The following is a 25,924-nucleotide window of genomic DNA, read 5'->3' on the forward strand; positions in this document are numbered from 1 at the left end:
CCTGAAACATAGATGATGCGTGCATTCGAAAGTGTTCTGATATCTATGAATTAAGTGTTTTGATATCTATGAGTTAAATATTACATGGGATCACACAATTGTTAAGATCTGAAAAACTGAGGATATGGAAGAGGCTGGCTCAGAACAGGGCACTGCCTGGGCACCCACGGCTCCCGGATGCCTCCCCTTGCTGGTTAAATATCGGTCAGTTAAATATACACACACTTGGGGTGAACCCCAGTGGGGACAGGGTTTTTTGGAGTTGGGGGTGGGGGTGGTGAACACATTCTAGAATTCGATAGTGGCCATGGCTACACGGCTTCCTGGAAAAGCAGTACTGAGTTGTACACTTTGAGAGGGAGGCTGTAACGCATGTGGATTACATCTTGAAAGTATAAATATACTACTGATAATACATGACCCTGGGAGGGCAAACAGGAAGAGGAATGTTATCAGCAACTACAACCTTTAAAAATGCTTTCACAGCAAGTGAAGTCTGTACATGCAGCGTCTCTAAGTGCCTGGACTAATCTCTATTTCCTAGGGTGTGTGCTGAAGAGCAGCAAGGTGAGGTGTTCAGCCGCAGTCAGGGAAGTGAGGGGGGAGCTCATCTCTGCCACTGTCCCCACTCACCGTCACCTCGCCGGCCACACTCCCTACACTGCTCGTAAGATATCGTGGAAGGAATCCGACCCCGTGGACGACGTCACGAGCAAGGCCGTCAGCACCTCCAGCTCTGTGTGCACGCACAGCGCGTGCTGTGAAACTCACTCAGAGCCACGGCGCTAAAAGCCACAAGGCCACAAAGCCCCACTGAGCTGCAGCTGCCCTTCATGGTTACTAGGATTTGTCTGCCTGGTTAATCCGCACTTCTTCTGTAGTCCTTACTCTGCTTGTGATTAAGGCTCACATTATGCTGAAAACGTAGTTTAAAAAAATTGAACCTGTCACTGCAAAAGGAATTCCTGACAATAACTAGTACTTAGAGTCTGACACGTCAGTGAATGCTGAAATAACGCAAAAAAGGGAGAATCTTCTAAATTCTAGGCATAAATTAGTAAAGAAAAGTTCATCAATGAAGACACCCAATCGTAGGGCTGTAGCTGTGCGGGAACCCTCACGCCGGGGTTCTTCCCTGGAGGCTGGCGACCCGAGTAGGTAAGCAGAGTCCAAGTCCACGATCTGGCAGCAAGCGGGGCCGGGGCAAAGCCTCGCCGGTTCCTCGCTGACAGATCCCCGCCAGTGTGAGAAGGTGGATACAGAATATATGTCCACCCAGGCCAGGTCTGCGGTTTCCTCAGTGCAGATGAGTTGGTTTGCATTTAACTGTCACCAAATAGGCATGCCAGGAGACCTGCTCTACCCTGACCCGTGATCGTCTGGTGTCCAAGCAGTAGGCAGGTTGGTTTCACACTCAGCACCCACCCTACCTCCTGGTAGGGCTCCCATCCAGAGAGGCCGCTGTGCCGGAACTACGCTTCCTGGACTCACCGGAAGTTACATGTACCAGTTCCCAGGGACGCTGTGATAAGTGACCATGCACTCAAACAACAGGATCCTAGCCCTGAGCCAGCACAGGGTTCTAAGGGACCCCGGCCTCACTCTTCCTGCCCTCGTGGTTCCCGCCACCCCCTGGTTTGTGGCTGCCTCACACTGACTCTGCCTCCATCTCCTCCTCTCTCCTGCCTCCTCTACGATATTTGCCTTTAGGGTTAGGCCCCACCCAGCCAGTCCAGGTGAGCTCGTCTTCAGATGCCCCCCGACAAACAGGTCTGCAGAGACCTTTTTCTCAAATATGCCATATTCCCAGATTCCGGGAGGATGTGCCCTGGGGAAGCCCTCATCTGCCCTCCCCACAGAGCTTCTGGATGAACTGGGCTCTGCCCCTTAGAGTTGCAGGGTGGGGTCTCGAGGCAGAAGAGAGAGAGGCCCTCTCCCCCCACGGGGGCTGAAACTGCTGGCAGTCACAACGGTGAGACCTCGAGGATCCCGGAGCAAGTTAGCGGGGCTGGCCTGGAGCCCCTGAGGAAGGTCCGCAGCTGGGTGGTGGCTTCCCGAGCCAACCCTGTGTCCTAGACGTCACCAGGGCCTCCTGATGCCCCCCGACCCATGGGGGCAGAGGCAGAGGCTCTCTTGGTGGGTCAGCTCTTTGGTGTGGTTCTGGGAGTCAACTTCCAGAGGTCCAGATCACAACCTGCCCCTTTTGCTTCAGTACTAGGGCCTCACGCGTGCTAGGCAAGGCTTCTGCCGCTGAGCCACACCCCTGGCCTCTTCAAAATATTTTATCTTGAGACAGGGTCTAAAATGCCCAAGCAGGCCTCAAACCTGTGATCCCCCTGCCTCAGTCTCTTAACACCAAGGACCGCAGGTGTGCGTCTCCCCTCACTTGCATTCTCAGCTCCTTGTATAAAATCACTTTTTGCCTAAAGTGATATGTTAGTCTGTTTTCTGCAGCTCGGCCCCATCAATGCGCTCCCTCTCTGCAGCTGAAGATAGGGTTTTATGTTTACAGTGGCATCGTTTTTATTGTACTCCACCCTGTCCCTTACGCCTGGCTCATGATGACCAAAAAGAAACACTCAGTGGAACAGTGACGCACAGGGATCTTATTCTCGGGCGTGGAGCGGTATTCTGTATGATAAGGCAGCAGTGGGAAAATGATGCTGCCCGTCTGTCAAAACCCGTAGAATTTCACAGCACGAAGGGTGAACCTCAAGGTGCGCCCATTTCTAAAAACTCACTTAGGGAGCCGGGCGTGGTGGCACACACCTGTAATCCCAGCACTCAGGAGGCTGAGGCTGGAGGATCGTTGCGAGTTTGAGACCAGCCTGGGCTACAAAGTGAGCTCAAGGCCAGCCTGAGCTGCCTATCAAGACCCTGTCTCAAAAAGACAAAAAAATAAAAAAATAAAATAAAAAGTCCCTTAGGAGACGGGCTGCCGAAGCGAGCCCTGAAGCTCATTAAGAAGTGCGAGTGTCTCCGTGGAGAGGCGGACGAGATAGTCTGACCGACCGAGACTCCATGCAGTGACCCCACAGAAACAGCGGGGGACGAGCTGCCCATGTACATGACTCTGGAAACAAGGCCGGTCTGTGAGACTGAGGCAAAGGGAGCTTCTGAAAAAGCACCTGTCGAATTCCCTTTGCGGTGAGCGTTGTCCATCCTCGTGCTGATCTGGGGTAGCTGACGTGGAAACACTGACTGCCAAGCTTTTCTCAGACAGGACTGGCACACCGCTTTCAGACCTGCGACGTCCGCTCCTGCGAGGGTGCACACGCCGCCCCAGGGTGGCCCGAGGCCCTCACGCCCCGTTCGGCCTGTGCTTGGCTCAGTCTGCACCGCATTCTAAGAACCCCGGAGCAGCATTTGACATCTCCAGATTAGTGGTTTACATACGGAGACATGGATTTCCCACTTTATGGAAAACTCAGCTGCTCTAGCCAGGCTAAGCCCTAGTTTGCATCTAGTGATGCGCGTGGGGCCACTGGGCCCGGGGTGAGACCGGGTCTGCAGAGCAGGCCTCCAGCAGCTCCCCCACAGGTCACCTGCGCCCCGTGGACAGATGGCAGAGCACAGCAGGGAGACGTGGTGTGCAGGGTGCGGAGAGCGCCGGGCCTTCCTCCCACCGCCGGTCAGCCTCTCCTCGCCCCCATTTCCCACGGCCTCCCAGCACTTCCTGTTCCAGGGACAGCAACTGGCAACGTGTGACCTGCCACTGCGCCCTCTGCGTTGGCAGCCAAGACCCCAGAAACCGCTTCTTCGCCAGAACCAGCGACTGTTTAGGGACAGCATTCCAGGCCCCTCAAGGCAGGCTTCCGGCCACGAGACTTCCACTGCTTTTCTCCCTCTTCCTTAGACAGGTCGTGGGCGCCTGCTCGTCCTGCAGCTTGCGCCAACTGTCCTAAATTAGAACCGAGACTTTTTAAAAACACGGACGCAGTACAGTGAGACACGCTAACTAGTGAGCTGTCAGTGTTGAAAGCCCCTCTTTAAATTTATTGGTTCTTTGATGTCCAGCTCATGGCAGCCTCTCGTGGTTACTCTGCCAAAGGAAGCCAAGGTCATCGAGCTGTGTTTTTAAAGGGATTGATACACTTTTATGAGAGGGGCTTTGTGGAACTGTTAAAGAACATCCATTTCTCTTCTCGCTAAGTACAGTGACCCTGCTGTGGCCCCGGAGGCCACTCGACGCCAGTGTTGATGCCACGCCGTCCCAGGGTTGCACGAGGATGCCGACTTCTTCACCTAAATACCAGAAAGCTGCTTGTGCGGGGAAGACAGCGCCATCATCAAGGCCTCCCCAGGGCGTGTGGATGGCACTGAGCATGCACAGGAGAGGACGCGGCTGAGTGGACAGAGCGCATCCACCCACCTCTGCCAGCAGCAGCTCCGCTGGGCGTGGGTCGCTGCCCGCTCGACTGGCTGCAGAGCGTGGGCACCGGAGCAGCCCCCGGCCAGGACGAGTGATCGTGGGAAGGATTCTTCATGTGAACTTTCCAAGCGTGAAGCGAAAGGTGGACAGTGTTCCAGGCCGTTCTGGAAAGCTGCAGGCCGGAGCAGAGTTTCCGGCCCAAGCTGGCGGCTGTCTCCACTTTCTCGGTGGAGCTGGGGGCAGAAAGGTGCAGGCGCTGCTCGGGTCCCCATGAACAAGCCACGGCGGTGGCACCCGTGTCCTGCAGCCATCAGCTCTGCCGCCTGCCCCTGCACAAAACCCACTTTGCGTTACCCCGCTGTGGACTGCTGACGGGGAGCGCTGTCACCACCTGCCAACAGTCACTGCTAGTGACCCTCGCCTGCTGGCCCCCGCGCGCCGTCACGTCATCCCGGGCTCTGAGGACGCGCTCTGCTCTGCAGCACTGTGGAGCTTGGGCCCAGGTGCAGGACGGCGTGCAGTGGGCAGCGAGGCCAGGGCTCTGCGGCCACATCTCTCACGCTGACCCAGGCCTGCAGGGACCGCCCTCGGAGGCTCCTGGCTTGGGCTTTGTTTGTGTTCTGCTCCCACACGGGCTCCTCCTTCACATTTCCAGAGGAGAATCAGCATGAGTGTCCTTCTTTACTCTGAAAACGCGTCACCAACAGGACAGGAGAAACAGCAGATTTGCTCTGAACAGTTCTGGAAGACAGGAGTCTTAGCAGGCCCTCGCCCCGCCCGCCCACACCTGTGCAGGCTCAGGGACGAGCCCTGCCCGGCGTCTGGGGTCCAGGCCTCTTGGCTGTGGCCACCTCACGCCAGGCTCCATTCCCGCTCCTGTGCCGCCTTGTCCCCTATAGACACAGCTCTGCCTCCCGTATTAAGGCCGCAGGGACCACACTCCGCACCTGCATAGTCCAGGGTGATTTCCCTGCTCAATCCCTTCACTCAGTCGCACCTGTGAAGCTTCTCGAGTTGCAGGAAGCACAGGCTCAGCCTGCTGCCGTGCGCGTGAATGATGTCACTGCTATCTTCTGCTTGGGAGCGTGTTTTCCTTCAGAGCACACGGTGCTTTATGAAAGCAGCAATTTGCTAAGAAAGGGAGCCCAGGAATCTTGTGGGCGGGGCTCTGAGTGTTCATAGACTGCTCCTTGGAACCAGAAGCGATTTGCCTTCAGTTCAGAGCAGCTCTACTCTCCGTAGTTCTCAGCCTGTGGCTCCCCGGAGAAGAGCACAGTCCAGGCTTGGGGCGGGGAACCCACAGGCTGAGCCAGAGTTCTTCTGGGAGGTCAGAGGGCCAGCAGAGCCCTGCGGACTCTGGGGTGACTCCGGCAGCTGCACACCTGCCACCAGAAAGAGGAGGGTGGAGAAATGTCAAATGCCAGGAAATCGACTCATCGTGTTTAAATTTGGTAGCTAAACCGAGAGACTTGGGGGCCAGGGATATAGCTCAGGGGCACAACGTCTGCCTGGCAAGTATGAGGTCACGAGTTCAATTCCCGGTACCAAAAAAAAAAATAGTAAAATTAAAGGAGAGACTGAAGTATGTACCCTGGCATCGGTTGGTTGGTTGGTTTCTGCATGTATCCTGTCTGTGCTGCTTCGGTATGAAATACGCTCTGAGATAATCCACACGTTGATGAGAACAAGTTTCTCTTGCGGACTTATTTCAGCTGACTAATGTCAGAGTTCTAGAATTAGAACAATGATGCCTACCTCTAATAAGCCCCCAGTGGATTGTGAACCAATGAACGGATTAATCAATGCGGACACTGATGATCCGCTGATGTCACAAGGGCTGCGGGAACCAGGCCCAGGCGCCAGCCGCAGACGCACACACCTGGAAGCATGGCTTCTGAAAGCACGGAAGAGCTGCCCACCGAACCCAGGGGCACCTCCAGCTAGAACCACTGATCGGGAAGCACAGGCTGGGGACAGACAGGTAGGTGCCCTGTGTGCCCTTCGTGTGATTCTCCACAGAGCCAGACTTGGAGGGCGGAAAAAGAGAGGGATGAGTCAGAACACTTAAATCAAGGGTCTCAGTGACACAGCAGTCCTTCGTGAGATGCAGACTTGGTTGCACCCTTCTTCAAACAAACCATAAACACCGAACAGTAAAACCATGAAAGAAACCTGAAGTACGAGCAGATATTTGGTGACCTGAAGGAATTATGATTAATTGCTTAAAGATAATTTTAAAGCAATTGTAACAAAATTGAGAGCAACTTACAGAGATTTCGCAAAGAGCCCTGCTCTCACCCTGCATAGCCCTGGGCAGGGTCAGCACCCCACAGAGGGGGCATTTGTCACAGCTGATGAACCTACGCTGACACATGTAATCACCCAAAGTCCACACTGACGGCGTCCCAGGGCCTGGACACCGGAACACAGAGGTCCCCCCACCTCGAGGCCCCTCCGTGCTCCACCTATCACCCCAACCCTGACAATCACCATCTATCTCTGGCCCCATGGCTCCGCCTTTCCGGAGCCCACATAGTTGGAATCACGTGCTAGAGCTGTTCAGATTGGCCTTTCCACCTGCAGCCTGCATCTGTCCCCCGCGGTTTTCACAGCTTATTGTCAGCACTCAGTTCTATTCCACCGTCTGCATGGACCACGGCGTGGCCCTCCATTCACTGCTGAGGGCGTCGTGGTTCTCCCGGGCTTTGGCACTGGGCATAAAGCAGCTGTAACTACGCCGGGCAGTGTGCGGACACAGTTCTCAGGACACTGGACACGCGCAGACAGCGTGACTTCAGTCTTGTCTGGCGACAGCGTGTCCAGCTAGGTGTAAGAAACCGACACGCCGTGCGACTCATCCCTCACGCACTCCACGGCGGTCGAGGAGATTCCCGTGGCTCTGCGGCCATCTGCCCACCCTGAGCTGGGTCTGAGGGGCAGGGGCACGGCTCCCTCCTGTCTGACTTGCACGTCCTCGCGGACACACGACACAGAGCCGCTCTCCGGGACCTTCCCTGCCCGCATATCTTCTCTGCGGGTGTCTGAGACCTGAAGCTCGCTTTTAGTGGCTGTTGATTTCTCTTCATGCCTCACGAGGTGTGGCAAGGTAAGTCACTTAGCCGTCCACACAGAAATATTCAGACAAATGGTGCACTGCTTGGGATTTACTTGAAGTCAGCAAGCTAACGGCTGCTGAACCGGCTGCCCGTACAGGGGAGTTGGGCACACCATTCTCTCCACTGTATTCATTTGAATTTCGGGTTGGGGGTTACATCTTTCTTTTTCTCTGGGCTTAAACCAAACACTCAGAACAGTGACAGCGACACCAGGCCTGGAGCACCCAGGGCACTGCACTCGAAGAGTATGTGGGCGATCGTGAAGAACAGCGCAGCAGGCTCTGAAGCTCCCCCTGGACTTGCGAGCAGGGAACGCAAGGTTCCAAGTTCAGGGCCTGGGGCCCCAGCTGGCTGTTCCACGCACCTTACATTCTCCATGAATTTTGCCTGAAGGTCCCCCTGTGTTTTCTCATGTATTAGAGCTAGACATAAGATTTAAACACTCTATAAATCTTACCAAGCTCCTAGATTGCTCTTATTGCCTCTTCTCAAACATCTTGATAATACTCAAAGCTATAAATCTCATATTAGCTGGTGCCCTATCATACCTTGGCATTGGAGAGAAAATTGTAACCAGAATTCAGCTCATCCTGTAGTGCGGACTTTTACTAGGCAGAAAAGCTAAGAAACAAAAAGCATCCAAAACAGTAGCGTGCTGGTTCGGCTGTGAAGCTCACCCAAGGAAAGAGCTGGCTGCTCTCTCACTATCCTGGAGGAGATCCTTGGGTCACCGCTGATCAGCCCCAGAGGCCCTTCCTGCTGAAACGTGTCTTGAGCACGTGCGGAGTGCGGGCGCTGGAGAGCCAGAGGGAGCAGCACCCCCGACCTGTCCATGAGGAAGTCAGCCTGGTGGTGGGAGGTGGCCTGAGCCAGGGTCTCCAGTAGCGGGGCCTCGGGTGCACATAGGGGTGCTGACGCCAGGGCACAAACTGTCGCTGTAAGACCATCAAGTTCTGGGACCTGGTGGACAGTGCAGGTGCTACAGACGTTGCTAATTTAATTGTGACAGCCCTCACAGAATGCATATATGGCAAAGCATCATGTAGTCCTAAACATATGCAGTCTTCATTTGTCTAGTAAGTTTTTTTTTTAATTAAAAAACAAAATACCTGCAAGTGTTCCCATGGAAGTCCCGAGTTCTCTGCTCCGCACCTCATGGTCCCCTGAGTCCCGAAGGCCGTGTCAGGACCCCACCCCGTGTGACTGCACACGGCCAGTCACCTCCCCTGAGGCAGAGCACAGCCACAGGCGCCCAGACACCACCACCTTCGGGAAGCGGGGATCAGCAGAACAGCCCCCGGGAGGTTGTCGTCGGAGTTAAAGGAGTTGATACCTGCTGACCCACGGTTGCTGCCATCGCTGTTGTGTTTGTGAGGCTCCCACCCCCACCCAGGCCTCCCCTTACTCTCGATCCTAACCCTAATCTCTTCCTACCTCTCCCACCACCCCAGCTTCTCCATCCCCAGAACCGCTGCCGATGCCGACTCCAACTCCGGTGTTTACAAAAGCCCTGCTGCAGCTGAGTCTCCGACAAAGTTCCTTCTCAGAAAGCGCCCCGGAGGACCTCCCTCCGCTCAGCGCTTGGCTCCCAGCAGCATCGCAGCAGCCCACGGCGGAATCCTGGGTCCCCAGGCCCACGGAGGCACGCACGCCTAAATCCCTGCCCGTGTCCCAGGCAACAGAGGTCCTAGGCGATAATCTCTACACAAGTGCCCCCTGCTCACAATCACGCTGCCTTTTCCCTTCTGCAAAGCGGTCTGGCAATTCGTCCCAAGCTGCTCCATGCCGAGCCAAGATTTGCTAACCCAAATGGTCCGTGGTATGTTGTTCTCCTAACAAAGAGAAAGACAGTTTTCCCTTAAAGGAGAATTCGGCTGCCAGCTCTAGAATAACTGACATTAACTATTTGGTTGTGAATTATTTGAGAGGCTTAATCAAAATATACATTGACTGTTCCCATTAAAAACGTGCTCTGGTGAAAGACTCAGGGTCATAAATTCCCCTCAAAATACGCCCACACACACTCGTTCCCTCTTCTTGCGACTTTCGGCAGCACCTCTGGGAATGCTTTCCCACCAGTGCATTTACGGAGTGTGATCAAGGCTGAGGTGAGTGCTGCTGCCAGAGCCGCCCACGGGCAGGGGTACCGGAGAGAACACGATGCCGCGTCCTCATGCGCCTTAACCATCCGGTTCCAGCTCTGTGAAGCTTGCAGCTCTTCTCCAGGGCCAAAAGACCACGCAAGGTCAGCACTGGAATCGGTTCACGACTGAGGCACAACTAAGGACTGAGGAGAGAGGACTGCAGGCTGCTGCGGGAAGTGTCCCTGACAATGGGGTGCACGTGTGTGACGCCAGGGGCAGGATTCTGAGGGGGACTGTCTTGGTTACTTTTCTCTCCTTGCTGAGAAAAAATACCCAACGCCCAAAATTAAGGAAGGAAAGGTCTGTTTAGCACATGGCTTGGGGAGGGTTCAGTCTGTAATCAGCTGGCTCCAAGGTAGGCTGGCACATGGCACGGGGCAGCAGTCCAAGGCAGCAGACAGCAAGAGCAGAAAAGGGAGAGGAGCCCCTTCTCCCTTATCCTGCATATGGGCTGTCTGCCCCGCCCACCCACCTCCCTGCCCTGTTTGCACAGGCTCAGGATGAGTACCTGGCTCCCTGCTGAGTCACACAGTTAACCTTCTAAACTCCTCAGACTGACACAACGAACAGCATTCTAGAGCAGGAAGGGCATGCCCTCTTTGTAGCTGCTGAGTCACTTAGCCAAGCCTCTAGCCTCCTCGCTTTGACACAAGGTATCAACTATCACAGGGATTCAAGGCAATATGTCTTTTACTGTGCTGCATTTTAAAAAATTTAAACGTGCACTGGAGGTTTGGGTTACACCTCGTGTGTGTAAATATCCCAGGTGGAGCTGGTGAAGAAGTCCGAGAGGCTTCTGGGTAACTCAGTCCTGAACTCATATGTCTTGATCTTCAACCCCAGTGACCTTGGAGGTGACGAGTGGGGAGGGGCTGAGGGAACGGGAAACACAAGCCCTAGGCCCCCGGGGGCAAAGACAGCCCTGTCCATCTCTCTTTCTGTCCTTGCCGCTGTGCTCCGCGCTTGCCTTATGCTCGGTGTAAGGGGGCTGCCTGTACCGGAACATGGCTCCTGTGGACGTTTCCTTTCCCACTGTCCTCCAGCCCTTCCACCTCACCCCGCAGCAGCCTCCTGGTCACGGCGGCCCTTGCAGGCTTCCCTGGGTTGCACTGCCTGTCCGTTGCATCTCCAGGCACGCTCTCCTCGCTCACCCTGAAGTTCCCGGGCGAAACATGACTGTCTCTCCCCTGCTTCTGAGGACTCGGGAAAACCTCCCGGACCTTCCTCGGGTGACGAGAGCAGCGCTAAGCACAGAGGTGCGGCAGGGGTCTAGGAGCCGCCCCGGCCATCCCGAGGGGTCAGGCTTGGATGACAGCGCAGGCCACACTTCGCAGGGAGGTTAAGTCCTGTGCCGAAGGCCTCAGCGAGAAGACATCAGAGCGCTTGTCACCTCATTAGGACATATCACAGGACTCTGTTTCTCACAGGGAAACATCAGGCGAGGCCTGGCTCTCTGCAGGCCAAAGGGACCGCTGTCCATAAGCCGTGCCCTTGGTGCAGACGGCGGTCCCTCGTGGACATCAGCTTTGCAACCACAAAGCAGTTTCTCGCCAGCTTCGCTGCTAGCACCCAGGCCCAGGCCCTGAGCGTGGCCACCTAGCACCTTTAACAGTGCTTGTGGTTTTGCACCTGGCTTCTTATTTCTGCGCCCTGTGCCCTTGACCCGGTTATGCCCTGCTTTGTGAAGTGAGGCCCGGCACTGAGTCCACTTCAGCCGAATGCTCGCGTTGTCCAAATGCTACAGGAAACATCGTATGATGCCTAGGTACAGCAAGCCAAAGTGAGGGTGACTTGCCAAACACAGAGAACGTTTAATAAAGGCAATAAGGTTCTCCAGGGGCTGGGAGGAGCCAGCACGGGCATATGAAACTGTTCTACCATCCTCCAGCAACGTATTCTCAACAGTGAAGATTCTGCCACCTTTACAAAGATACACACCTTGTCTTCATAATCTACAAAGAGAAGGACAATATAACACACACTTAATATATTCATGGAGCTACTTGGGTCAGCAGGTGATAGGAAGGCATCATTCGAAGGAGATGAAAGCCACTCAGACATGCGTGGAAGAAGGAGCCTTAGGAAATTATTTAATACTCCTGGGGTCGATTTCTACCCAACAGATATGTAAGTCAGGAAAAATGCTTGTATGCTGACCAAGATGTCTCTGTACCAAGACTCTCATTTGTTATTAAGGAGCATGTGGCTTTTATAACATCCAGACGTCACAATTGGTGATGAAGTACTGCCTCTGGAAGGATGGATTGCACAGTGGAACCAATTAGGAAATAAAGCTTTCTACCTGGGGCATGTTTGCCTGTTTCCCTTCCGTTCTGCCTCATCGGAGGGAGCGCAACAGCAGGGGTGACATTTAGCCCGTCGTCACCTCATTAGGACAAATCGCAGGACTCTGCTTCTCCCAGGGAGAGGGGTCTCCACTCCTCCGCCTTTCCCGCAGGCTCCTCTGGACCAGATCCGACTTCCATGAACTTACTTGGGTTTTGCTCCCTTGCTGGGAAGTGCTGCTTCTCCCTGGCTAGACCGGTCTTTTTGGTTTTCTTTATTTTCCATAAAACCGCCTCAGCTCTTTGTACAGTTGGATGCTGGAACAGGCACTAATAAATTAAAGCATTATGGGTTGTGCTCCCTGTGGGAGACAGAGCTGGGGTCGCCCCCTGCCCCTCTCCTGGACTCTATGGACTTTTCTAAGCTGCGTTCCCACGCAGAACGCAGCTGGAATAACAGCGCGACCCGCTCGGATTTTACAGTACCATCTACTTTTCAGAGTGTTTTCACATCTCTTATCTCATTTACTCCTCACCAAAATCCTGTGAGATACACAGAGCAGATCTGGTTCATCTTACTTGATAGATGGCGGACGGAGGAAGGAGAGGTTAAGCGACGCGCCCGGTCTCTCACCACCCCACTCCGCCTGCCAGAATTATCTCTCTGAAAAGAAATATAAGCGTGTGGCTCCCAGCATAAAATCAGCAGCAGCCCGCCGCCAGCTGCAGGGTGAAGCACATGTCCGTCCGGCTCCTTAGTGGCTCTGTCCTCCACACTGCCCCAAGCGCTCCTCCCAAGGATCCTCTGCCATTCCAACCTCAGGACCTCGCTGATGAGGCCTCTGCTGCTCCCCCATCTGTCTGGCTTCTGCTGAGCAAGCTGGCTGCATCCTCCAACCCTCAGCCCAACCTTCCGGGGTTGGCTTTTCCTCTCCCCGCCAAGACCTCATTAGCCTTGGCCACTGCCTGATCCACTCATGTCCCCGGATCCCACAGAGCTGCGAACCTGGTGGGTTGGCTCCCTGGGGTCCCCAGCCCCTAGACCAGCGTCTGGCACACAGACATCACAGGACCCCCAAAGCAGCAAGCAGGACTGAGGTGCCTATTCTAGGTCAGTGGTGAGTGCTCCCCTAGTGAGGGGAAGGCCCTGGGTTTGATCCCCAACACTGCACAAAACGTTAGTGAAGCGACTTTTGTTCCACACTCAGATCAAACGGTCCTTCTGGCCGGGGTGGGGGGAGGGTCACCCATGCAGGGGGCCCCTCAGAGAAAGGGGGAGGCAGATGATGCACCGCAGGCTGAGGACAATGGGGAACAGCTGGTGGGTGGAGAGTGGAGCTGGCAGGGTGTAGACAGAGGACAGGCGGGAAAAGCTGAAAGGGTGCCCGGCCTCTCCCAACCTCAGGAGGTTTGGAAACAGACCTTGGGGAGCTGCGAGAGTGTTTCTGGAGGTTTGGTGAGGGATACTGGGGTAGGATACACAAGCCGAGGTAGAATGTTTGTTATAGGGCCTGAGCTTGGGCGCCAAAGGACCCGTCCTCCGTTGGATTCACAGTCGGGCTGCTCCTGCTCCAGAACAGCACGCTCCTGTTTCTTTGCAGTAGAAAGTGCCAGACCCAACTGCCTGGGCTGTCGCTAGCTTCCGAGGAGCGCAGCCTGGAGTGAGCGCGCCCACCTGCGTCCCTGCGATTTCAGAAGAAAATCCGAGTACGTCTGGGAACGGCAGCCTGCTCCTTCAGGGAGCTCCTGGGTCAGCAGAAGTGTGACACAGTCCCCTCCGCGAAAGCCCTTTCTTTGGCCCTGCTTCAGCTTGAGGAGCATTTTATAGCTAGAGGTACAGCCAGGGATGAAGAGTTGCATTGTGGTGTTTGGCTCTGTTTCAAAGGAGTCACATTTCCAGTCTTTGATTGGTTTACTGTTCCTAAGCCGCCTAAGGAGCGGTGAGCCCCGTGCTAGGTCCCTTGAGACGACCTAGGGCATCACAGCGGTGGCTGATCCGGGCTCGCAGCCGGGTCAGGACCGGTGACACACACCTTCGAGCTGTGTCTGAAGAGGGGCACCTGGGCTGAGGGTTGAGACTGGGTTGTGTTCCTTAGTGGACACTGGGCGGGGCACCAGGAGAAAGCCAGAGGCTGAGCAAGGCTGGGGTTGCAGGAACGCAGACACAGGCTGTGCCGGGCTCTCCGTGTGACCATAGGCAGCGTCCCAGTCACCTTCTTGTCCCTGAGACACAACACCCGACACCCACAACCTGAAGGAGGAGAGGCTTGCTTTGGCTCCGTTTCCATTCACAGCAGCGGGCTCCAAGAAGGAAGGTGCAGCACAGGGGCCTGGCGCAGGGGAGCTGCTCGCTGCATGGTGAACAGGAGGCAGAGAGCAGGCAGGAGCCAGGAAACAGGCGACTCTGCCAAGCCCTGCCCCCAGGCCCGTTCGCCCAAGGCCCCGCCCACAGCAGGTCAGCCTTGGCCTGGCGTCCAGCCCCCTCCCGAAGGTCCTGCCTATGACTGATCACATGAGGCTCCCGGGACATCTCGATGTAAACCCTGGCACTGAGGACTGGGGGGTTTTACCTCGGAGGTCAGCGTTTCTCCAAGTGTGATCCAAGAATGGGGCCTCAGGCTCCCTTGTCCTCCTTGCTGAGCTGAGGACCCCTGCTGACTCTGAACCCGAGAACGCTGCTGGAGGCTGGAGGGTCAGCGGCCCCACAGCGCGAGGGGCTCCCTGGGCAACGGGAGCTGAGCAGCTGCTCGCTGTTCTGAGCAATGGACGAGGCCCGAGCTGCTCCTCCAAAGCCCCTTTGCTCGGCAGCAGTGTCACACAGGGCTCGACACCCAGGTGCCCCAGGGGCCCGGCGTGGGATGTAGGTGAGGATCACAGGCTGCAGGTGTCATAAAACGCGGTGGGGGCGGGGACGGTGGGGAACCAGAGGACTTGCGTTGCCTAAGAGCTGGACGATGTGCAACCTCCTTTGAGTTCAGCAGGCAGGTTCTTCAATCCAGTTTGGCCACATAGCTGCTTGCATTTTTGTTTGTTTTGGTACTGGGGAATTAACCCCAGAGCCTCCATGCTGAGCCGAATTCCCAGCTCTTTCTTTAATTTTTGAGGCAGGGTCTTACTAAATCAGCAAGTTACCCTAGATAAGCTCGAAATTGCATTCTCCTGCCTCAGCCTCCCAGAATTCTGGGGTTGCAGGCACTCATGTTACCACACCTGGCTTAGACTACTCATTTTTTTCCAAAATAGATGGGCTATTATTATCCATTTGTTGTTGCTCTCACAGAATGCTGGAGACTGAGTAGTTCATGAAGAAAAGGTGTTTGTTTGGTTCAGTGTGCGGCTGGGAAGTCAACTCCTCTTGAATTCACCCCGTCCTTTGTGACTTTGCTGAAAGTGGCAAGAAATAACCAGCACCTGTCAGCGTAAATCACACCACTGCTTCCCCTAACTACATAAAACACCGTGCTTTATGTCCCAAGAAATGAGAGGAGACAGTTTTCCACAGAGAATGTTTTCACATCGTGTAACAAGAGCCGAGCACTTTCTCGCCTGTGAAATCTGTGTCCTCATTGTCAACGCCTGATTTTTTTCCCTCGGCCAATGTCATATTTTAGGTTCTGTTACTGAAGCACTCTGTTTCTGGCACCAGATCCCACGGGTAAGGCTGACTGAAGGTAACAACAGCCAATGGATAAGATGGCATCAAACAGTGAGAGGTTTATTTTCATTCCAAAATCAGAGATCCAGAGGTAAGTTCTCCAGGGCTGAAAATACGCTCCCTTATGAGTCAGGACCTGGTTCCTTTCAGCTTTTCACTCTTCCCTTCAGCTGACAGAATTCATCCTCAACTTCGTGCTGCCCCGTTGCAAAATGGCTGCCCCACCTCCAGCTTCACATCTACATCTAAAGTAGGAGAAGGGAAAGGCAAAATGGCAAAAACTCCTGCAAGTTAAATCTGCCTCCATTTGAAATATTTTTCCAAAAAGCCCCACATAGCAACTTTCCTGTCCTTTCATCAGTGAAGGACGTCACATCCCTACCCTCAGCTGCAAAACAGGCTGTGAAATGCAATTGTTTGGCTAGGCAGGAGCCACCTGAACAAAGAGGTCCTACTGGTGCCACAGTTGGATCGTAAACCTTCGCAAGACCCGTGTGCCTCAGGCCTGGTCCTCCACCCTCAGCAGTGAGGGCTGGCAGGAAGTCTGCTGGCCAGGTGGGCGGTGCCCTTGGGGTCCCTGGCCACCTCTCTCTCTTGCTCCTGGCGACCATGAGATTAGCAGCTCCTCGCTATGGACTCCCACCAGAATGTCCCACTCTCCTCAGGTCCAAAGCCACTGGGCCACCAACCACAGGTGGAAACCTCCACCGAGGAGAGCAGGATGAGCCTTTTCTCTCTGCGGGCTGAGTGCCTGAGGCATCTGACTAGCACAGCCTTAAAGTCAGGAGGACACATTTTGAGTAAGTTACCAGTGGGGCCGGCCACAGTAGCTAATTTTAGGTGACTTAACCGCTACACAGGACAAATAAAATATAATGATAAAGCCTGTCAAAGCTATAGGGCCTCTGAGCACAGTCTTGAGCTTGGGAGAAAGCGAGTGGGAGTGGGGAGGGGATAGTCAGGGAGCGCCAAGGTCTGAGCAGCCACTCGGGTGAGGACTGGTTGGGGTAGCGCCAGCCTGTCTGCTGTCTTCCTCTGCCGATGGGAAGGTAGTGATTAGTGCCCTGGTCCCTGTAGGGTAGAGACTGAGGTCAAATCTCCACACGGGCAGAGAGGCCTTGTCGGGGGACTGGAGCCTCCTTTGCAGCCCGCCGTCCCCTCCCAGGTGATCTGCCCGCAGGAGCTCCGCTGCTGAGCTCCTCCCTGGCGTCTTGGAGGCCACCCTGGCCAGGCTGTCCTGGGTCTGAGGTCAAGGGTTACCCAGCATAGTTCGTTGACCCATCAGAAGACAGTGTCCACCTCAGCTGTCAGGAACGAGGATATCTGCCCCTACCTGCATGGGCTGTGCGCTGCATTTTACTTTTCAGAAAGTTGTACTGCTGTAGTCCTTCAGCCATGCAGTTCAACCATTTAAAGCACGTCAGTGTTTGTTAGGGTGTTCTCACAGTTGTTCAGCTGTCTCCACAGCCGACCAGGAGTGGTTCTCAACGCCCCCTGGAGAAAGCTCGGGAGCTCTCTCGGGTTGTCTCTGTCCTTCCTGCTCTTAATGGAGCCCGTGCTGCCTGAAATCCTGTGATCCTTCTGATGATCGCTGGGTAATGCCACTGTTAAATATGTGACACTCATCTGTTCAGTTGGTTATGTTTGGCTTTTATGAATAGTGCTGCCATGAACACACATTTTTGTTGCCGATCTTTTTGTTTCATTTTGTTTTGCATTACTAGGATCTCATCAAGGGCTTCCAGTCTCTAAGCTCATGCCCTGCCACTGGACTGTATCTCCAGCTCTCATGGACATATTTTGTATGAACACTTATTTTCAGTTCTCTTGGCTGTGTACCCAGGAGTAGAATTAGTGGGTCACACATTTCTACATTTTGACTTTTAAGAAGCTGCCAGACTGTTTGCCAAAGAGGCTGTACCATTTTAGATTCCCACCATTCATGTCCGATGGCCTCAAATTTTCCACCTCTTCAACACTTGGTGTTATGAGTCTTTTTATTGTAGCCATCCTTGTGGGTCTGACGTGGTTCCTCACTGGGATTCCCATTTGCATTTCCCTGGTGGCTCATGGGTACTTCTTTTCCATGTGAAAGATGATTATATGTACAGCTTCACTGTGACAACTTACTAAAATGTGCACTTAAGACTGGTGTGCTTGTCTGAACATGTCATACTTCAATACAAGAATTTATTATAAAATACATATTCTACATCAGTAAAGAATTCTTACATTCTATTTTTAAAATGAAAACAGAGACAAGGGCAATGGCTTTAATGTGAGCTAAACCTGGGTAGGAACACTTGCAGACTGGTGCTATGTCCTTGAAGCAGGGTTGGCTTGCTGCTTCTTTTTTTTTTGTTTTTTTTTATTTGAAACAAAAAGCACAATAAACATAAGAACAAAATTCCAGAACAGTGATAGGAGGGTAACAATGTTCAGCACATTGCCACATTGTACGATGTTATCTTTGAATTAGTTACTCAGAGTACAAGATATCACCATTTAATTGTCCAGATAATATTAGCACAAACCTACCTTTTCAGTGGACCGACAGAAATTATGTTGCTTTGTTTTTAATAAAATAAAAACTACTTTTGAGCTGTGATGGTTGATCCTGGGTGTCAGACTGGAGGGGACACACCCAGAAAGCTGTGCCGAAGCACCTCTGTGGGTGAGCCCGCAAGGTGTCTCCAGAAGTGACTGTCCATGGGCAGTGAATTCAGGTCCCACACGTGGGCTGCACGCCAGCCTCCTCAGCCTTTGCATGTGGACTCACACCAGCAACTCTCCAGACAGCTCCGGGCCTTTCTCCTCCAGCTCAGGGTACATCCTTAGTTCTTCTTAGGCTAAGACATCCAGCACTGTGCGTAAAGCCGCTACTGACCCCCCGACTCTCCAGTCTGCAGACGGCCACTGTGGACTGACAGCCTCTGAGTGTGAGCCAATCCCATAAACCCTTTCCTAATTGTATGTACTCAGAATTGATTCCGTTCCTCCAGAGAACCCTGACTGGTACAAGGGCTGTAGTGTGGCCCATGTAGGAGCTCAAAATAGTTTCCCTCCCCAAAATATAAAACTTATTAGCTCCTAAGACTACTCTTGCGTTTGCCTGGTGTCATGGTTTGTGTCTGGATGTCCCCGCAAATCCTCTTGCAGTCATGGGGCGGGCTTTTGGTGTTTTGATTGATTGGGTGTGAGTGCTGCACCTGCCCTGGGGCAGACAGTCTGCATATGTAAGGGAGAGGAAGAGGCTGCTTGCTGCCATTCCTCCCTCTTGTGCTTGTTGTTTTTGCTGTGTTCTGCCTCCATGAACGCTGGCCCTCTGCCATGTGCCTCTCTGCCTTGGAACCAGTCCAGTATGGACTGAAACCTCCACAAAGTGTAAGCTAAATATACCTTTCCTTCCTTCATTTTGGGCATCAGGTATTTTGTCCCAATAGAGAGAAAAGTAACCAAGACACCTGGCTGGTGGTCAAGAGGCTCTTGACTAGCACATTGAGCTTTTTCTCACATGAACACACATGGCTTTCTGGAGTCATTTTAAAAACATGAAGGATGAGTATGTCTTCCTAGGATTCAGCACACTTACAGACTTCAATACCTGGCTATGTCATGGGAAGTGAACAGGTTAACCTTGTGAATCTTTTTACTACAAAGACTAATGGGAAGATTAATGCTTCCTTGTGGTCGATGCAGTTGAGATTTAAGGTACTCTATTAGTTCTGCTGTTAGATCTACAACTTCATTTAAGGTACTATATTACTTCTACTATTAGATCTAGATCTACACTGAAATATGGCCAGTACACTGTATTTCAATAAGGCACCCATCAACTGGTTTAAACCGTCTCACCTATAAAGTTGCTATGATTATATGTTGCATCAGTAGTATAAAATTTAATTATCTGCTATGAAGTTGAAGATCCTATAAAATGATGGTAACTTTGTAAATTCAATGATACAGCACAACAGCCACGAGTCCAAAATTCCCACCATAAAATATGCACTGCAAAAATGTTATCTTGCACTTACATAAAACTTTTATTTAGAAAATGATGACTTTAAACCTTTCTGTCAGGCAAGATTATTGGATCTGTGTGAGATCAACGTAATGGGACGTGAAACAAGACGAAGCCACGTCCTCCTGACACAAGCAAGGGTCTTTCCACCAGCACGGCTTTCGCATCAAAGCCACAACTTGGTTTTCTCTTGGCTTCTGCATCTCCTGCTATCAGCTCCATGTTTCAGGCAGCAAAAGGAGGAAAGGGCAAGGGTGAAAGTCTGCTTCCAGGCTGAGCAGGTTTCGTTGGAAGACCTTTCCTGGCAGCTTCTCTCAAGCTTTTTCCTGACCTCTCACTGGCTGTATATAGCTATGAGAAGGCTGGTGTATTTGGTTTCTTAGAAAGGAAGACGGCCACTGCATCACCACACCCTCCACTGCCCTCTAGCTTGCTAAAAAAGTGAAAGATGGACATTAAGTTGGAAAGTCTTTGCCATGCTTTTAAAAAATTATTTCCCATGTTTTTCTGGAGTGTCATAAGCATTCGTTGTCATTCAAATTAAGATAAATGTACAGCACTTATCAGAGGTTTGCTACAAAACAATTTAGTGTTAACTTCTAGGGTGTCACTCCTTCACATGATCCATGCTTATCACATCACCTGCATGGGGGCGTGGACAGAAGGGGTGGGACCCTGGAAGAACTCAGCCCCCTTTCCTGGGCGCAGTTCATCACTTCACTAAAAACTGCAGTGCCCATTGGAATGAGCTACCCTCTCTCTATAGCATTAGTACTTATGTAACTAACACATATCCTATTTTAACATAAAAGTATACTTGTATTTATTAAATCAGACTATTCCACAGTTCTGAGATGCCTGATACAGACACAAAGACAAGTTTTATATATTGGTATCAAAACTGACAAAGCATTCTTTGTAAACCAAAAAAAAAAAAAAAAAAAGTTGTGGTTGAGTAATATGATTTCAAATGAATACATTAGTATGCCCGTTAAGAGTTTGGATCAAAACTGTCCCCCTACAGCCTTGTGTCCAAGTGGGACTTTTGGAAGGTGATTAGATTATGGAGTGCTAAGCTCAACAATGAATTAATTCATAGACAACACTATAGCTGGACATTCTATTAGGAAGCAGGGCCTGGTAGAAGGAAGTAGGTCACTGGTGTGCAACCTGGAAAAAGTCACCCGCCCCTTCCTCTCTGTGGCTCTCTTCCTGCTTGCTCTGTTTCCTAGCTGCCATGAGGTGAGCAGTTTTCCTCCACCAGGCCTGCCAGCCACGTTTCTGTCTTGGAGCCAGCCCACCATGGACTGAACTTCTGCACTAAAACAAAGTTCTCCTCTGCTAATCTGTGTATGCCGGGTATTTTGTCCCAGTGACAGAAAGGTAACTAATGAAAGTCTTCGCAAGCAAGATTAAAAAGGTAACTAAAATCAGACTTCTAAAATTTTTATTCAAAAAGAATGGGGAAATAACAAGAAGGAAGTTAAAGCAAATAATACAAGGAAATATTTGGTTATATTTTCTAAGTAAAAATTAGCTAAAGGAATATTGTAGAAAATTAGACCTTTGTTCAACTTTGTGGTCAGTCTTTTTGGGTAAATTCCTAGGAATGTTTTTAAGAAACTCTAAGGAAGAATATGATACAATAATAATAGGTTACTATGGTAGTATAAATGACAACTCTTATTTTATTACCTTTAACACACAAGTGACCTATGTTTTATCTCAGGCATAGGATCAAGTTGGAATTAGTCAGCTCCAATTTCAACTGGCTCCAAACATCTTTATCTGCAACATTTGGAATCTTACCCATTATATATAGAGGAATACACAATATTTCTTGTAGTACTTGTCTGAAAGAGAGATTTAAGGATCAAGAACATTCATTTAATAAAAATAAAGCTTACACAGTCATGAAATGTACCCGTTATTAAGGGTGCTTTCATAGAAGAAGCGCTTTTGGGAGCAAGCTCAAGATCATTCCTCCGACAGCAGAGCTGTGCTGGCTGCCTGCAGGGACTGAGGTGGGAGCATTGTGTTAAGGCTATGGCATGCAAGAGAAAATTTTTAGCCCAGATAGATGTTTTGTGTCCTCCCCTTCTATACAATTTTGGATTTTATTTGGCATTGTACATTATTGAGGTATAATTTAGAGATCAATAAGCTGCACATTTAAAAGTATACCGAATGCTTTATACTGCTACCTGTATAGATTAGTTTGAATTCTCAAGAATTTTGTATGACTGGAGTAATACAATTCATTTGCACAGAAAAATTATTTTGAGACTCACACTAATGCACATATCTGTAGTTCATTTTATTGCAGAGTAATACAGACATCAATATATTAGTAATTACATAGCAATTAATAGCTAAACTAGTAATAGATATAAAACATAGAGATACAGAATGTAGATACACAATAATGTGTTTACCCATCCATTCATCTGCTGATGAACATCTGGCATGTTTCTTGGTTTGGGCTATTAATACTGCTACCTTTTTTCTTTTAGAAAATAACAGTACCTTCTCAAAATGCTAAACATAATGCTACCATATGATCCAGGAATTCTACTCATTGGCATATACAGAGTCCACAGATATTTTGTGTATGAATGTTCCTAGAAGCATTATTCCTAATAGTCAAATAAAGGGAAACAACCTAAATACCTAACAATTGATGAGTAAACAAAATGTGCTTTGGCTATCACAATGGAGTATTACTAAGCAACAAAAAGGAACACAGGACAGACAAGATGTGCCTTGGAAACATTACTCTGAGTGAAAGCAGCCACAGAAGGCCATATATTTTACGATTTCATTGACACAGAATGCCCAGAAGAGGCATATTCATATAGTTTTAATTCATATTTTCTTACTGGCCAATGATACTGGTATCTTTCTTTGAGCTACATGAACATCTATGCATATTTGGTGAACCCTATGTCTACTTTTTAACTGAATGTTTTCTGATCATTGAGTTTTAAAATTCTTTATATAGTTGGCTGTAGGTATAGGCAGGTTCCATATCCTTGGATCAATCAACTGCAGATCAAATTTTGGAAAAAACTGTTTGTTCAGAGCATGCATTTTTGTCATTATTCCCTGAACAGCACAACTGTTTTGAAAACACTTACCTTGTATTAGGTATTATAAGTTATTCAGAGGTGATTTAAAGTATACAGGAAGAGATATACTTTGGCTATCTGCAAAGAAGACACCATTGTATACAAGAGACTTGAGCATTCATGGGTTTTGGTTTCTTTGGCCAGATCCTGGAACCAAATCTCAATAAATACTGAGGGGTAACTGTGTATTCTGGCTTTCAGTCCTTACCAATGTGTGGTTCGTCAATACTTTTATTTCCTTAGCAGTCTTTTTCCACGAGCAGAAGTTCTTCACTTGGATGAAGTCAAATTTATCAATTTTTCAATTCCTGATCATGCTTTCAAAGATATACCAAAAAATTTTTAGCTAACCCCAAATCACATTTTTCTCTTTTCTACTAGAAGCTTAAGTTTAGACTTTACATTTAATTTTTCCATTCAAGACAAGGTCTGGATTATGGGTCTCTATTTCACATATAGCTATTCAACTGTTTTAGCACCATTTGCATCTGGGTTAAAAATCAGTTGCCAATGTGTCAGCTTTTTGTCACTGTGACAAAATACTTGTGATACACACTTTCACGGGGGAAAGATTTATCTTGTCTCATAGTTCTGGAGGTTTCAGTCCATGCTAAGCTGGCCCAATTGCTCAGATGTGTGAGAAGCCAGAAAAGTCATGGTGGGAGCGAACGGTGGAAGAAAGTTGCACACCTGATGGAGTTGTTCCTGATGGAGGCAGGAAGCAGAGAGAGAAGAGCAAGCAAGAAAGGGAAAGAGCCAAAGAAGAACCGGGCTGGGTACAGATACAGTCCCCAAAGTCCTGCCCATGACCCACTCCCTTCAACTGGGCCCCACCTCCTGCTTCCAGGCCAACCAATAAATCATGATTAGCACACCAATGAGGTGATGGAGGTGGACACTGAGGAAGTTAAAGCCTATGTGATCCAAACACCTCTCTGAACACTGCTGGCAGAGACATCAAGCCCTCAATACACAGGTCTTTGCAGAACACCTCATATTTACACTATAATCCATGGTATGAGGAGGCTACCTTTGGGCTCTCTGTTCTGTCTCTTTGTCCTATTTGTCAAACTGGATGCCAGACCACACTGTCCTGACCACCCATGCTATTGTAGGCAACTAAGTTGGAGAAAATATAGGCAGTCAGGGCCAGGCCCCTTGTAACTGTGGGACAGACAGGCACCTCCACTGTGGGTCAGACCTCAAGACAGAAGATAGAACAAATGCACCCACATATTTTCCTAAGGATAAACATTAGGGATTGATACTCTAAATAGGTTTTTATCACCTTGAGAAAGCCAAGAAGATCCACTAATCCGAACCCTACAGGGAAAGCCCCGTTTTGTACTCATGACCTCTTGCTGTGACTTGCTTCCCTATTTGATCCTGATTTAATCAATTTTACCTGAGCAATTATACTCATAATCTTACTGGTTGACCATAGTTTTGTCCCACCTCATGCCCACCTTAGACCCGCCTCATGTCATGGATTTGCTCTACTAAAAAAATCCCTAAAAAAGGCAGGTTCCTGGGCAACCCATTTGGGACCTCTTCTGTCTGTCGCTCTCTCGGACAGGAGCTTTCTTTCCCCCAGTATATTCTACTGATAACCTCCATTGTTCCTAAAACTCATTTTTCCATTTTAGAGAACCCATCTCATACTGGCCATCTGGCAGGCTGGGAGTGTCTTTCCCCTCTATCAGCACCATCCTGCATTCTCACCAGCAACTTATTAGCGCTGCAGCTGCTCCACATCCTGGTTACCACCTGGTATTTCCAGTTCAGAAGGAGTTTGTCTTTAGCTATTACACTGAGTGTATGGTGGTAGCTCATCCTGGTTTGAATTTCCCGGTTTGTCCCCTTACTACTGAATTTCTCCTTTTTCTTAATTTCCTCTACTTTCCTAAACAAAACCCAATACCCACCCCAGGCAGGTAGCAAGGCCTCCTTGTCCTGTGCCAGCTTGCAAAGACTGCAGCACAGTGTGCTTGGGTTATCAGAAAGTACTGCCTTGAATTCAGCCCAAAACTCTGGGGTTACTGCGGCTTCCTCTTTTGTCTTGCAGTCATACCTGATCTGAGAAATGCTAAGGCAACACCAATTCAATGAATGTCTCCCTACCGCCCCACCCTCCTCTCGCCTGGTTTTTAAATAACATCCTAATTCTTTTTCCTACTTTGGCCTTTATCCAACAGAAGCCGTTTGCAACTCACCTGTAAAGTGATCCTTTTTTTAAAAAAAGTTTGATCTCTTACTCTTTTAGCTCAAACCTGTGGCTCGCCTCTCCAACTCAAGAGCGTACTGCCGCCCAGAGGGTCCCCGCCCGCTGGTAAAGGCTCTCTCTGCTGCCGCTCTCCTCCTCCTGCCCAGCCAGGATTTTCTCCTCGGTTCTTCCCTCGTTCCCTGCAGGATTCCGACAGCACCTGCGAGACGTCTTTAAGTCTGCATCTCTAGCTCAGCTCCACCCTCCGCTTCATCCTCCGGGCGGCCTGCTTCCCGTCCCTAACTACCGAGGACAGCAGGGCTCACCCGCAAGGCCGTGCAGCAAGGCCGCCCGCGCTGCCAAGCGGACACAAAGCGGGTCCCGCCGCGGCACGGTGCCCGCCAGCAGAGCCTTTCTAGGCGCTTCCCCGGGACCGTGGGCTGAGCCCCGGCCCTACCCGAGCGTTACTCTGAAGCAGGGGCTAGCTCGGCCGCTGCCCTGCCCCGGCCGGGCTGCATCCCCGCTGCTCCCGCCGCCAGCTTTCTCCTCCCCCTGCCCGGCCCCGCCCGCTGCCGTCGCTGGCGCGCTGCCAGCCGCTCGCGTCGAGCCCAAGATGAGCTCGCGGGCTCTGTATCGATGCTTCCAGCGTCTTGAGGCCACGGAGCCGCCCCACGCGCGGCGGGAAAGAAGACGGGCTCGGTGCGAGTGCTGAGGACCCCGCGCGGACCTCCCGCAGCAGCCAGCGGACCGACAGAAACAGACTTGGCCCCGGAAGCCTCCCTCAGGCCCCGCCCCGGATGTGCGCGCGTGACCCGGAAGTAGTTGTGCGGCCAGGCCGCGAGCCGTGCGTCTTTTCCGGTCGGCGTGGTGTGAGAGTGACGCGACTGCGGCGCGGGGTCCGGCACTATGAGTGTCCCGGCCTTCATCGACATCAGCGAGGAGGACCAGGTGCGCGCGCGGGCCGCGGGTTGCCCCGGGCTGGGCGGCTGAGGGACGCGGG

At 51.2% G+C, this 25,924-nt stretch overlaps 1 protein-coding gene across 2 annotated transcripts in view; it reads left to right on the plus strand.

Annotated features, from left to right (window-relative positions):
• The first annotated feature begins 25,742 nt into the window (after nt 1-25,742).
• Nucleotides 25,743-25,924, plus strand: part of Eif3m (eukaryotic translation initiation factor 3, subunit M) — a 17,779-nt gene continuing 17,597 nt past the window's right edge. For both annotated transcript variants that reach the window (XM_005401783.2, XM_013502983.1), the window contains exon 1: nt 25,743-25,872. In XM_005401783.2, coding sequence (XP_005401840.1) covers nt 25,831-25,872 — 42 coding nt within the window. In that variant the 5' untranslated portion in view covers nt 25,743-25,830. The remainder of the gene's footprint in view (nt 25,873-25,924) is intronic.

Source organism: Chinchilla lanigera, unplaced genomic scaffold (genome assembly GCF_000276665.1).
Source record: "Chinchilla lanigera isolate Chin_1 unplaced genomic scaffold, ChiLan1.0 scaffold00075, whole genome shotgun sequence".
NCBI classification, from domain to species: domain Eukaryota; kingdom Metazoa; phylum Chordata; class Mammalia; order Rodentia; family Chinchillidae; genus Chinchilla; species Chinchilla lanigera.